The 12,929-nt window shown below is 41.9% G+C and overlaps 1 protein-coding gene across 1 annotated transcript in view; it reads right to left on the bottom strand.

The window, feature by feature from the left end:
- The window catches only part of SGMS1 (sphingomyelin synthase 1), a 37,801-nt gene extending 26,141 nt beyond the window's left edge, over nucleotides 1-11,660 (bottom strand). The window contains exon 1 of the mRNA XM_065894191.1: nucleotides 10,810-11,660. Within this exon, the coding sequence (XP_065750263.1) occupies nucleotides 10,810-11,432 (623 nt within the window). The 5' untranslated portion in view covers nucleotides 11,433-11,660. The remainder of the gene's footprint in view (nucleotides 1-10,809) is intronic.
- Nucleotides 11,661-12,929: the final 1,269 nt, after the last annotated feature.

The following is a 12,929-nucleotide window of genomic DNA, read 5'->3' as shown; positions in this document are numbered from 1 at the left end:
ACAGCTTCACTTTTTACTCCCTCTGACAGTGCTTTCCTGCTTCTTCCCATAAATGTTTGTCCTTTAAACTCTTTAATTTATCTGCCAGAATGAACCTCTGCTGATGCTCACCAATCCTTCACTTTGCATCGTTTCTGCACTTATATTTTAAGTGATGACACCTGCCAAGATGGCGGCATTCATCCAAGTAAGGACTGTGAGTCCTACCATCTTCCTCCCTTGCCTCCCCCGTCTCCTCATTGCCCTGTCTGGGCTTTCTACCCATCACAGGAGTCTCAACTGCTCCAGATGGTGAATTATGAAAACCCAGGGCTTAATTCGGTACTTTAAGAAGGAAAATCCCAAGGAAAGGGTTGTAAAACAAAAAGGAAGGAATAAATGCTGTAGAGTAAACAGAAAAGTAAAAACATATGCTCTCCCGGGAGATCCAGACTCGCCTAATACTTCCTGGGTGTGCACACAGGAGGATGGCAGTTCATGAATCAGGAGAATGAGAGGGACCCATGTACCCGGTCCAGAAATGTGTCTGTACACGCACGGTGCCTCTTTGCCTTAAAAAAATCCAACTCAAAGAGATTTTTGCATCTTTGGTATTAACTATGTTAACCACATTGCTGTTTAGCATATACTATTTTACAGAAGGAAAAAGTAAGATGTAAAGAGTTTAAGTACTAGCCTGGGGCCAGAGCGTCAGTCAATGAGACAGCCACAACAAAACCCAGGTCTCCAGATTTTCAATTAGTTCCTCTTTTCACTAATGAAATTGTCAAGTTAAAAGGAAAAAAAAAAAAAGGTAGTGGCTTAGTGGCTTATATTTTTTTCTAAGTCCCATGTAAAAGGTCTGCAATATAATGCAAGAATTAAGTTCAGGAAATGATCCATACTAGTTTAGGGAACTTGCAAAGAACAGATCATATTATAAAATTGTCCCCACTTAAGCCATCTTTTTAAAAAAATATTATTTCCTGAGTTAAATATAGATTGTAACATAAAGAAAAAATGTTACGCTGTAAGATATGAAAGACAACATATGATCTACTTGAGTTATGAAGAGTTAAAATCAAGTATCCTCCAGAAACTGCTGCATATATAAGTACCAAACAAAAGAAGTTACATTTCTTGTTAGTATTTTAGGCTATTAACAAAAATAGTATGTGCGCATATATACATATGTGTGTATACATAATACAAATACGTATATGTATACAGATCTTTCTTCATTCCTTCCCTTCACCAAAACTCACCTTGAATCACATTCTTAAGGCTTGTTCAGTCACAGCGGGCAGAACTCAACAATGAATGTTTGCTCTTAAGCTAAAGGATTACCCTTAAAAGTAACATTTTCTTTTTAACAGGGGGTTGGATTCTAAAAACATAATAAGCACATACTTCACCAGCAATGGCTAACATTTACTGAATTCTAGGCACAGTAATCATCATAGTGCAATACTCAATTAATGTTAGCTGCTGCTATTATTATTTATTTATTCTCATAAAAAAATATATATATATGCTAGGCATTATTCTGGGCACTGGAAATACAGCAGTGAACAGAATGGACAAAAAGCCTGCCCTGTGGTACTTATATTCTAGGGGGGGAGGCAGGCAATAAACAAGATAGATGATATACAGCATGTTAGGTAAGTGCTAAAGGGTAAAATGAAGCAAGAGTGTCATTGGAGGATGGGAGGTTACAATTTGGGGCTAAGTTGATCAAGGAAGGTGTCCCTGTATATGAGGGGGTTAACCATGAGGACATCTGGGGAAGAAGATTCCAAACAAAGGTTAGTATGTGTGGGTGTTGGCAGAGGGGTCAGGGAGCAGAGTGCATGAGGACATGAGGTCTGGAGGGACCTCCTTGGTCACCATAAGGACCTCTGACCTACAAGCTGTATGAGGGGACTTCCCTGGTGGCACAGTGGTTAAGAATCCACCTACCAATGCAGGTGAAACAGGTTCCAGCCCTGATCGGGGAAGATCCCACATGCCATGGAGCAACTAAGCCTGTGAGCCACAACTACTGAGCCTAGACTCTAGAGCCCGCGAGCCACAACTACTGAGCCCACGTGCCACAACTACTGAAGCCCACGCGCCTAGAGCCCGTGCTCTGCAACGAGAAGCCACGGCAACGAGAAGCCCGTGCATCACAACGAAGAGTAGCCCCCGCTCGCCACAACTAGAGAAAGCCTGTGCACAGCAACAAAGACCCAACGCAGCCAAAACTAAATAAATAAATTTTTTAAAAAGTAAAACTGAAACTAATTATTAAAAAAAAAACAAAACTGTATGAGGTGGGAGAAGAGTGACATACACCAGCTTACTGTACAGTGACACAATCTCTCTGCCAAGTTGACAAGTGACTTAAGGGAAACAAGAATGGAAACAGAGAGACCAGTAGGAAGCTCCTGCAACAACCCACGTAAGAGACGACGTTGTTTAGACCCAGGGCAACAACAGAGGTGGCGAGAAGTGGTGGGACTAACAGACCAGATGTGGGGTGGAAGCAAATACCAACAACAAAACCGAGGCGTTTGGCCTGAGAATGGGGCAGGACAGAGATGCCATTTACTAAGATGAGGATGGGGGCGGGGCAGGCTTGGGAACCAGGAGGACGCCAAGGACTCAGCTAAGTGCTTTATACACATTATCTCACTCCATCCACACAACAACGTTGAGATAAGACACTATTTTATTGTCTCCATTTTGTAGTGAGGAAACAATGCTACTCTAAGTATTTAAGTAATTTGACCATATTCACCTCAGTTAGTAGATGGCTGTAGGGATAAGGTGATCTCAAACCAGTAAGATTTACAGTATAACGGAATGCTTAACTACCATTACCATGATACAAACAGGTTGAGGGGGGACATATGTGGTGACTTCTAAATAAGAGCATGAATACTTAGACAGACATCCCTGGTGGTTTTTTAAGAGAAGAGGGAAAGAGATGATCCCTGGGCACACTGTAAAATACAAGGCAAATGTGATACTACTTAAAAATACACACACATGTAGATTACATCTATATGAGCATACAGAAAAATATGAAAAGGAATATGAAACCAGATGTTAGCATTATTTATCTCAGGCAACATAAGTAAATTTTTTTTGTTTATCTTCTAATTGGCCTACAGGCAAGATACACTACTTAGTTTTTCCTTTTGTGTCATAAATAAAAATTAACTCATGAAAACTAATTTATTGCACCAATTTTTTTTTTTTTTTTGCTTTCTCTCCCTTTTATCCTAAGTCTCAGTTTAAAAAGCCTCTTATAATATTTATGTTAACTTAAAACCTAAATTGCTGGAATTACTGAATTTAGCTTCCCTACAATTCCTAGGGTTTAGGCTAGTATTTAGGTCTTGCGACCTAAACTGGTAAAAATTAGAAGAGGTGAAAGTGGGTAAGACCATCTGTGAGCTAACAAAGTGAGAATGAGAAGTGAGGTAGAGCCTGGAACTGAATCTAGTGCCTAGAGTGACTGTCCTTCCCCACTCCAAGGAGGGCGAGCAGAGGCCTGCAAAAGCCTAGGACGCCCAGATTACACGGGAAGATAATGGGACAGGGAGGGTCCCCAGGAAGGAAAACAGGATCTTAACCCCGGGCTCTGCCGCCCAGGGTCAGAATCAAGGGGAGAAAACTTGCTAGAAACAGCAAGAAAAAGTCTAAGGTTGGGCGCGCCTGGTCAGCAGTCTTCAGTGGAAAAGCGTGACTGCATGGAGGCAGAGGGCATTTCCCAGACCCATGGTGAGTAGGGCCCATGCCACACCATACCTAGGAGGTCACAGGACAGCAGTCAAGTAGGACAGGACTCAGTACGCTTTCTACAAACTACTGTGGAACAGCCAAGTTGGGAGAGCTTTCAGGTTTGGCAGGTCCACCCTGGGGCAAGTATGAATGTCTCCTGGATGGTATATGACACATAAACCTTATTATCCAACACAGGACTGATCTGTTTTCATTCTATCTGTCCTCTGCATGTTGAATCTATGCTACTATATCTGCTAAGAAAACACATTTCCAGAGGACAGATGCCTATTATACCAGGACACTATGAGACTGGATTTATACTGAAAAGCCTTCAATCCTCAAAATATTCTGTGTGGGATCTTGGGCAAGTCAACAGCTTTTCTGTGTCTCAGGTATCTTCACTGAGACAAGAGAACACACTGCTTAAAGAGTTGATTGGATGAAATGACAGTGCCTGTAAAAAAAAAAAATTCTCGTTACTCAAATGTTTGGAATCTGCCGTTTGAACAGGGCGATAATGATTTTTGACAACATGGATGAAAAGGAACAGAAGAAAACAGACTTTGAGTAAGTATATAATAGATGCAGGTACATGTGAAGAGAGAGAGGAAAGGAAGGGAAGGGACGATCCATGAGCTCTTAACTTGCTTTATGGCTGGAGAGGAATATGACAGTCTATCAGCCAATTAAATAATGTGCTAGATGCCCCCAAAGCAATAACATGAGGGAATTTTTGTCCTCATGAGTTTTATACTTTAGGATAGAGTCTGGACAACACACACTTTAAAAACCTGAGATGTTACTGTGAAAACAAACAAAAATCCCCCAGGAGATAACCTCTATGTAGCTTTGCTTTGCTCACTGCTACATACCTAGCACCAGTCTTCAATAACTCTTGACGAATTACTAAATGTAAATATGCCCTGAAGTTCCATTAGAGACCAGCCTAGCCTAGTGGTCCACAACGTACCATCGATTTCTAATAAAGTGAAACAGCCTTAAAAAAAAGGCTCTTCTGGAACTTGGAAAATAAACTCTATTGAAGGGACCTGCTTCATCTCAAATGCTCTACATCAACAGCTTTCAAGAACGTAACTTAGTCACAACCATCAGAGACTTAAAAACAACTGAAAAAATGTTGACAGTAACTGTGGTCATAAACTACCTTGGGGAGTAGAAGAGGAGAGAGATAAGTACTTTGATCCAATCAACTTAATGTGAAAAGAAACACTGATGGAATCAAACTGGGGTAAAATGAAAGATAAATGTTAGTGGAGTCTAGCCTGTTGAATAAGACACAAAAGAAACAAACAAAAAAATCAAATTAGCACCTGACAGCAGCAGGTGCCAATCAGCACAAGGCTTCTGTCCTTGGAAATTACATTCCATTCACAGGAGAGAGGCAAATGCTGTAGATAAACCTTGTTATGTTGGCAGACACCCTCCTAACAAATAAGGCCTCCAAACCCAGGGCATTTACCAAACGATAAAATACAAAGTAAGTCTTTTCCAAAGCGGTCTCCCAACATAAAAAACATACTGCTGCCAAACATCTAAAAATCCACTGCAGTACTCTCAGAGTGTAATCCTGGGAAAGCCACACTGGAAAACTGTATCTGTTCCTTCCTTCGGGATCAAGGAAGCCCCCAGAAACAGTTCCGAATAGAGATGTCAAGTCTTAAGCAGGATCTGCCAACAGCACTTCCTTCTCTAGCTCCTTTCCTTTTGGTATGAGATCAGTTTTCAAAGAACCTACTTGGTGACCATTCTACCACTCTCTCCATAACTCTATATAACTGTTTATGCCAGAATATTCTACTCCATGCCCAAAATGCCTCAACCACAAAGCTCTTTCAACTCCACCCCACATCCCAACTATCCAATGGCTCCTTTTCTTTTTTCTTCAAATCTTTACACCACCAGTGGATCAATATATCCTGCAATATTTAATTCATCGTTTTACTATCTACCCTCACTCCCCACCTGACTTGTGCTACTCCTTTTAGGCAAATATCTGATCTAAAAGCAGCCATGACAGAAAACAAATATACACATCACCTGACTTTGCTCTGAAGCAAAATATATTCAAGCAACGTTGAGAGAGCTCTCAAATTAGTGAATTCTATCTCAACCTATGGTTCATTCCTCATTAAATTTCAAATAAAATTCAGAGATTCACAGAGAGACCCCAAAACCCTGTATGAGATACTGTAACAGAAGTCAGCCCTGTGGCTATAAAAGATTAAGGAGTTCTAAATGTAACAGAAGCCATAGCTTCTAGGAAGTTTATCCCTTCCCCACAGCCCAGCACAAAATGTATTCATTGGCCAAACGTGAGTCTAAGTCGTGGTCATCTTCCAACTGGACCATTTGTAATGGCATCCTAACACCCATCCCCCGCCTTCCACTCTTGCTTCCCTATTCTCTAAACAGCAGCCAGAGGGCTTCTTTTAAAATACCAATCTGTTGACATCATTCTCCCCTAATGACATCATCACACTTGGAACAAAAATCCTGCCTCTTTTTCCACAGCCCACGATGCCATCCATACCTCCCTGACCCCGTGTCACTGCTTCCTCCCAGCTCGCTTGGCCACACAGGCCCGTGGCTATTCCCCAGGTAAACCTCAGAGACTCTGTACTTGCTGTGCCTCCTGTCTTGACTGCTCCTGTCCCAAACACCTACTTGGTACACCCCCATTTGATTCGGGTGTCTGCTCAACTGTCACCTCATTAGAGGACTTTTCTGATCACCCAATCTAAAATACCACCTCCTCCCCACTATCCCCAACACTTTCTAACCCTTTAGACTGCTTTATTTTCCTCCATTTCTCTTATCACTGCCTGGTATGATATATTCATTTGTTCACAACTGTTACACCCTGGTCAGAATACAAGCTGAGGTGAGAACATCAGGGGCCTCTGCTCACTGCAGCACCCCCAGGGTCTACCACAGTGCCTGGCACACAGTAGGTTCTCAGTGAATACAAGTTGAATGAATGAATGAATTTTAAACGAACACTTTCTATGTGCCAGGCTCTGTATCAGGCAGTGGGATATAAAGATGAATGACAAAAAGGATCTGGTCTTTTCCCTTGGGGAACTTAAAAGTCCAGCAATGAAGGAGATACACACACAATGAATAGAATGGACTGTGATATGAGCTTGAAGTGTTCAAGGAAAACCGTGGAGTAGAGTAGCTGGAGATGAGGTCGAACAGCCTGGGGTCAGATTATGAAGGACCCCAGGCTTCAGGCTAAGGAACTGGGCCTCCATCTGAGCACCCACTATTCATCACTAAGTAGGAATGGAAAGAGGTAATGAATCTGAAATTAGAATGGACAGAACTTAGTGACTATTTATATGAAAGGAACCGAGAAGTTCTAGGTTTCTAGGAAATGTCACTGCCCACATAGGAGGAAGAAGAAGTTGAAAGAAAAAAATGACAAATCTGGTTTTAGAAAAATTGAGTTTGAGGTACCTATGACCACCATACTAAGTCATAATGCCTTCTCAAGTGGCTAGAAAATTCTTGGCTTGGAAATTCTGCCAGCCTGCTCCTTGGCCTTCTTCTTGGTGGGCGTTTACCACGTCCTAATAGCGCTGAGCCACCTGTATCACATTTGGGTGCCATCGTGTCAGCTAGGATATAGCCATGCATGGAAAGTCCCTACCAAATCTGTCCCTTTAACATACTCTTTAATCACACTTTCTTAAAACAAGGGATACCTGTTTTGCAGTGAAGTCTGACACAAATGCAGAGATTTCCCAGGAATTTTTCCTAGTCAGTGGCTTGAAAGTCCAATTCTAAATAGGGAGACAACATTATTTACAATTTTAAAAATCAAAAAGTTGTCAAGGACAGGCATTGTTGTTGCTTTCCAACTTCACGACGTTATGGAAGCCCCATGCGGACCTATGTATATATCAGCATATGTACATATAGACATGAGGGGGAGATGTTAAGAATGAAAAGGAGGCAAAAAAAATTTAAGTACAAAAACAAAACTTATGTTTAACAGTAAAGGACAACTGTATACAGCATAAGGATAGAACCAAATGTCACAATGTCATAAATTCGGGCACCAGTGTTTTCTAGCACCTTGAACATCTGGCTGAAGGGTTTGCTGTCAGGAGATGTTGCTCAAATTCCGGCATATCATTTCTCAATAAGTCATCCTCTACAATTTCAGCCCCTGATTCTTCTCTAAAAAGTAGAAGATAAAGAAGCAAGAAGGAATAGGCTGATTTTTTAAGGCTCCAAGACTCTTAAAGTAAAATTAAAATGTCCCTTTGGAAATTACTGATCAGGCAGGTTTAATTCCTAGGAGGTCTGGACATACTCCTAAGTAGCAAACTTCCTGGTGGAGGTTGGGGAGAGGGGTCAAGTGTCAGAAGAGTCAAGCACAAAACGAGAGGTTATCACTTTTAAACAGAATATTCCATAACCAGAAGGATCCATTTTCCCAACATACCTAATAATAAAACTGTTACACTGCCATAGCCAAATAACTAGAAACAAGGGATCTCTGACTGTACGAAACAGTTTAATCTTCTTTATGAAGGCCAGGGAAAGGGAGCTCATTAATACCCACTGCTTGGTGTGTCAAGCTCTATCTTTCTTCCTACCTCTTCCATGTCTGGTGTGCCACACACACTGAAGACAGGTCTCAAGGACGGAGATGGGAAGCCACAGATGTGTCCCAGGAGCAGGACAAGGGTGGGGATGCTTAGGATTATCATGACAACAGCTGAGTTATCCTGCTGACGTGGAAACCAGAGAGATGACCTTAAAGAATCCTTAGTTGGATGCACTCTGGACGAAAAATGCTCTGCAGTTAATAATACTCAAACATAACTGGCCCATTCAACAATGTTAGAATCAAATAAAACACAGTTGTACAGAACATAGAAATCATCTAGACTGAGAGGTCTTTATTTATCTGTGAGAAAAACAAGGCTCCTGAGATTTGGAGATTCATCCACACCACCCACCATGTGAGGGCATGGCTGGGGCTGGAGCCCAGGCTGCCTGTGTCCTAGCCCCGGGTTAATTTTGCCCAAGGTGTGAGTCAACTGATTTATGGCTGTAGAACAATTTAAATATACAAATGACTACAGTATTAGCAATAAATACCGGTAAAACATGAAATTAGAAAGCTTAAAGAGAAACAGATTTGAGGAAAAGTCCCTGCTGAGAGAAATATAAATAGTAATATACTTTAAAGAAATTATCCCTATGGTTAGGACACTTCTTAGAACAAGAATAAAATTATTCAAAAGTCACAGTTCTGTGAAAGGTTTAAACTTGCACATGTTATGTACAAGTACATAATGATATATTCTGGGGCAGTAAATTATTAGCTTGCATGTAAGATTTTTGATAAAAACCAGAAAACAAACTCATATAAACAAAACAACAAAAATCAGGAAGACCCCAGGAAACCTAATTTGAGTTGACCTTGCCTCTGAAGCAGCAAAACGTACGGGCATTGTTTTCTAACGAGCTTCTAGGGAAAAAACCTTGAAAGTCAAAAGCAGCACTGAAGTTTGACAGCCGGAAGAATGTAATTAATAAATTGTGAGCATCTCATATTTCTAAGGCCTATTCTTATCTATTTAGCCTCTTAAAACTAAAGCAAACAAAAACAGTCTTCCACCAAATCAAATGCATCCCAGACAATTGCTCCTATTTCAAATTTAGCTTAAACTCCAGGATTGCCAAACCAGCCCCCCCAAAAAACTGGCCACTTAAATTACTTCCTTTATACAAGGTTAAGATAGCCCTTTCCTGGCACAGAGTCAGGAATTGCTTTTATTTCCACTTGTAGATACATAATTTATAAGGTAAAAAAACACAGACCTTATGAAACGTACCAGGAAAAAACTCATCATTTCCGTTAAAGTTCAACATAAATTCTCAGTCTGCATTTTGTTTTCTTGATTTAAGATGATCTCCTTAATATTCAACCATACTGTGGGTCATGAAACACAGTCCACCAGAGAGAAACTCAGATCCTTAGCAAACCAGTTTCCAACTCCCATGCAGGGAAGCCATAAAGATGTTCCGCTAATGGAAAAAATCAGACACCAAAGATGAGGACAATGTAGGTGTTTAGTCTGCTACAGGCAACCCAAGCAAACAGCTTGTCTGCATTGAGTTTAGAACTTGGGACATGAAAGCCACTTTGGATCCACCTGAAATTGAAAGGAGATACCTATTTAAAAACCCTGAGAGGGCTTCCCTGGTGGAGCAGTGGTTGAGAGTCCCCCTGCCAATGCAGGGGACACGGGTTCATGCCCCGGTCCGGGAAGATCCCACATGCCGCGGAGCGGCTGGGCCCGTGAGCCATGGCCGCTGAGCCTGCGGGTCTGGAGCCTGTGCTCTGCAACAGGAGAGGCCACAGCAGTGAGAGGCCCACATACCGCAAAAAAAAAAAATATATAAAAAAATAAAAACCCTGAGAAATTTGAATGGAATACTGCTTTAAATGCCACACATTCTATAAAAGGTGGAAAGCCATGTAGGTTCATCCACATCCCACCTAAAGTCATTCCCTGTGGGTATCATTCTCCCAAGAGTCCAAGCTACTCTAGACTAGCTGTTCTAAATTCTTTGTGTGAAACATCTTTAAATACATATTGCTAAGTTCTAGATATCTGACTCTGTGTGGGAAGAGCTACACAGCCACTCATGGCCCATAGGCCAACTGTCGACAACTGATGTGATGGGTTAAAAACACCAAGACTGGGTAGTTTTTCTGAAGATGTCTGAGGGTTTTCTTTCCTGTGAAGTGAAAACAGAAAAACCTCCCCTCTAACAATTCTACTCATCATTCTGTATGAATCTTGTACAAAACAGGCAACAAGCACAGAACTTTCTTAAAGTTGCCAGAGCTTTAGTTGGTTCAACAGAATATGTGGTTTAAAAACAAACAAAAAAAAGAGAAATGTGCTTTGATTCCTACTGCTTGATAAATTTCATTTCCCAATAATGAATATCAAACATCTGCAGTGAGAAACCCCAATCACTGAATCTGCAAACTTTCGCTTTACTTACTTGTATTTTAAGAGCAGCCACTGAATTAACCAGAGTCCTACAAGGATCATGCCATTAATTTCACAAATAGAAAAGGCCCACTGCACCCGGTTAAAATGGTCAAAAAACGTGTCCGGTAGTGGAGGCTGCACCTCCTTAGGAGGTACTCGTTCATGGACGACCGAGATCATCACTGTGGTGAGAACAAAGCAGGAAAGTGCATAAAGAAAGGCCAGGAAAGTCTTGCCCCACTCCATGGGGTACTGGGAGCGCTCTGGCTCTGGCATGGGGATCTTTATCATCTCCTTCCTATACCCATTTGGCATCCCCTTGGGTTTGACCTTGATGCTGAAGCTGCCATCAGGGGCGAGGACGTCTGTGCCAATGCAGAGGTGCCCATTGGCGTGGCCATTCTTGTGTGCTTCCAAGTGGTGCTCCATCTTCAGGGTCTCTATCATGTGCAAAAGCCGCTGCCCATTGTCGGAGGAGACTCGGCACAGGGGGGGTTTTGTGAAATCCTCTTGGGTTAGGTTGATCAAGTCGCGGCCTGTAAAATGTTCCAGAGGCTCACAGTATTCTGGCATAGCATTCTCCTGCAGCCAGTCTGCCACCTTCTTGGGTGACCAATAAACCACTTCCTTCATTGTACTGGCAGACAACACGCGGCCCCCCGCTTGCTCCCGGCAGGTCAGCAGTCACCGTTCCTGCAGGGCAGGACACTGTGCCTCCGTGGTGCACTCATCCTGTCAGGCCTCATGACAGACTTGTGTGGCGAGATGGTCAGGGCAGTTTTTAAACACTTCATGTAGCTGTCCGGGGTTCTTGAGTGCTTGAGCATTAATTCACCTCATTTTTGAACAAGATTCTTCCTTCTGTGGAGGCAAGAGAAAAAGTCAAGACACTGGGACTCGAAAATCAATCCCCTCAAAATGCAAAACCTTAACATGCATAAGGAAAATGGAAAATCAGGTACTGGTAAAGTCCATAGTTTTCAAACATGTATTCGTTTAAGGGACCACTGATTCCCTGGTTAGTCTTCCCTAAAAGAGCATTAAATTGGACCTGAGATGGATCAACTCAAAGGCAGTGGTAGATTTGCTAAGAAATAATTCGACAGTGCTTCAGACATTGCTCAGTACTGATCAGTGATTCTTTTTTTTTTTTTTTGTGGTACGCGGGCCTCTCACTGTTGTGGCCTCTCCCGTTGAGGAGCACAGGCACCGGACACGCAGGCTCAGTCGCCACGGCTCACGGGCCCAGCTGCTCCGCGGCATGTGGGATCTTCCCAGACCGGGGCACGAACCCGTGTCTCCTGCATCGGCAGGTGGACTCTCAACCACTGCGCCACCAGGGAAGCCCTGATCAGTGATTCTTTTTGTGCTTATTACATGGTTCCTGAGATCATCTTAAAGAATGTATCAAATCTGCTTAATCTACCACTCTATCTGGTGAAGAAATGTTTTAAAACATTAAGAACGCACACAACTTAATAGATATCATAAAAGAGAATCACAGAAATGTTGAGCTTCAGGATCATCTGGTCCAACAATTTTATACTGTTCTATAAAAAATCAATGAGTTCCTTTTTCCAAATGTGCTTGAACCCCAAATCTATAAAAGAGTTATAAATGTAGATGCTTAGGTTGAAACAGATGGAATGAAGGGCCAGGGTCCTCCTCCTTGCTCTGATGATATCTTTACTCCCAGCCTCCAGGAGGTTTCGTGGGATACCATAGTTTCAAAATCAGTGCTCTGAACCAACTCCCTCACTTATGCGCGAGGAAACTGAGTACCAGAAGGTCAAGGAACCTGCCCGTGGTCAAGTGGCAGCTTGCATAAAAGAGCTACAAGTTTCCAAGTCCTGGTTTACTATATTTATTTATTAAAATACTTAACCAGTGATGTGGCAGTAACCAAAATGCACATCTGGAGGGGAGAGTCAAAAGCAGAATTCGAAGTTTTATAAATTTATTTATGTATAAATATATGTATAAAAATGTATATATTATATATACATACATTTAACCACAATTATGGTTAATGAACATAACATTGCATAAAATAATGGGAAAGAAATATATCACATACTGACTGAAGTTCTACTTGATGAGGGGCCTGGGGACATTTTCTACATCCCACAT

The sequence above is a fragment of the Phocoena phocoena genome, chromosome 16 (genome assembly GCF_963924675.1).
Source record: "Phocoena phocoena chromosome 16, mPhoPho1.1, whole genome shotgun sequence".
In the NCBI taxonomy this organism is placed as follows: Eukaryota; Metazoa; Chordata; class Mammalia; order Artiodactyla; family Phocoenidae; genus Phocoena; species Phocoena phocoena.
This window is presented reverse-complemented; position numbering and strand designations above follow the sequence as displayed.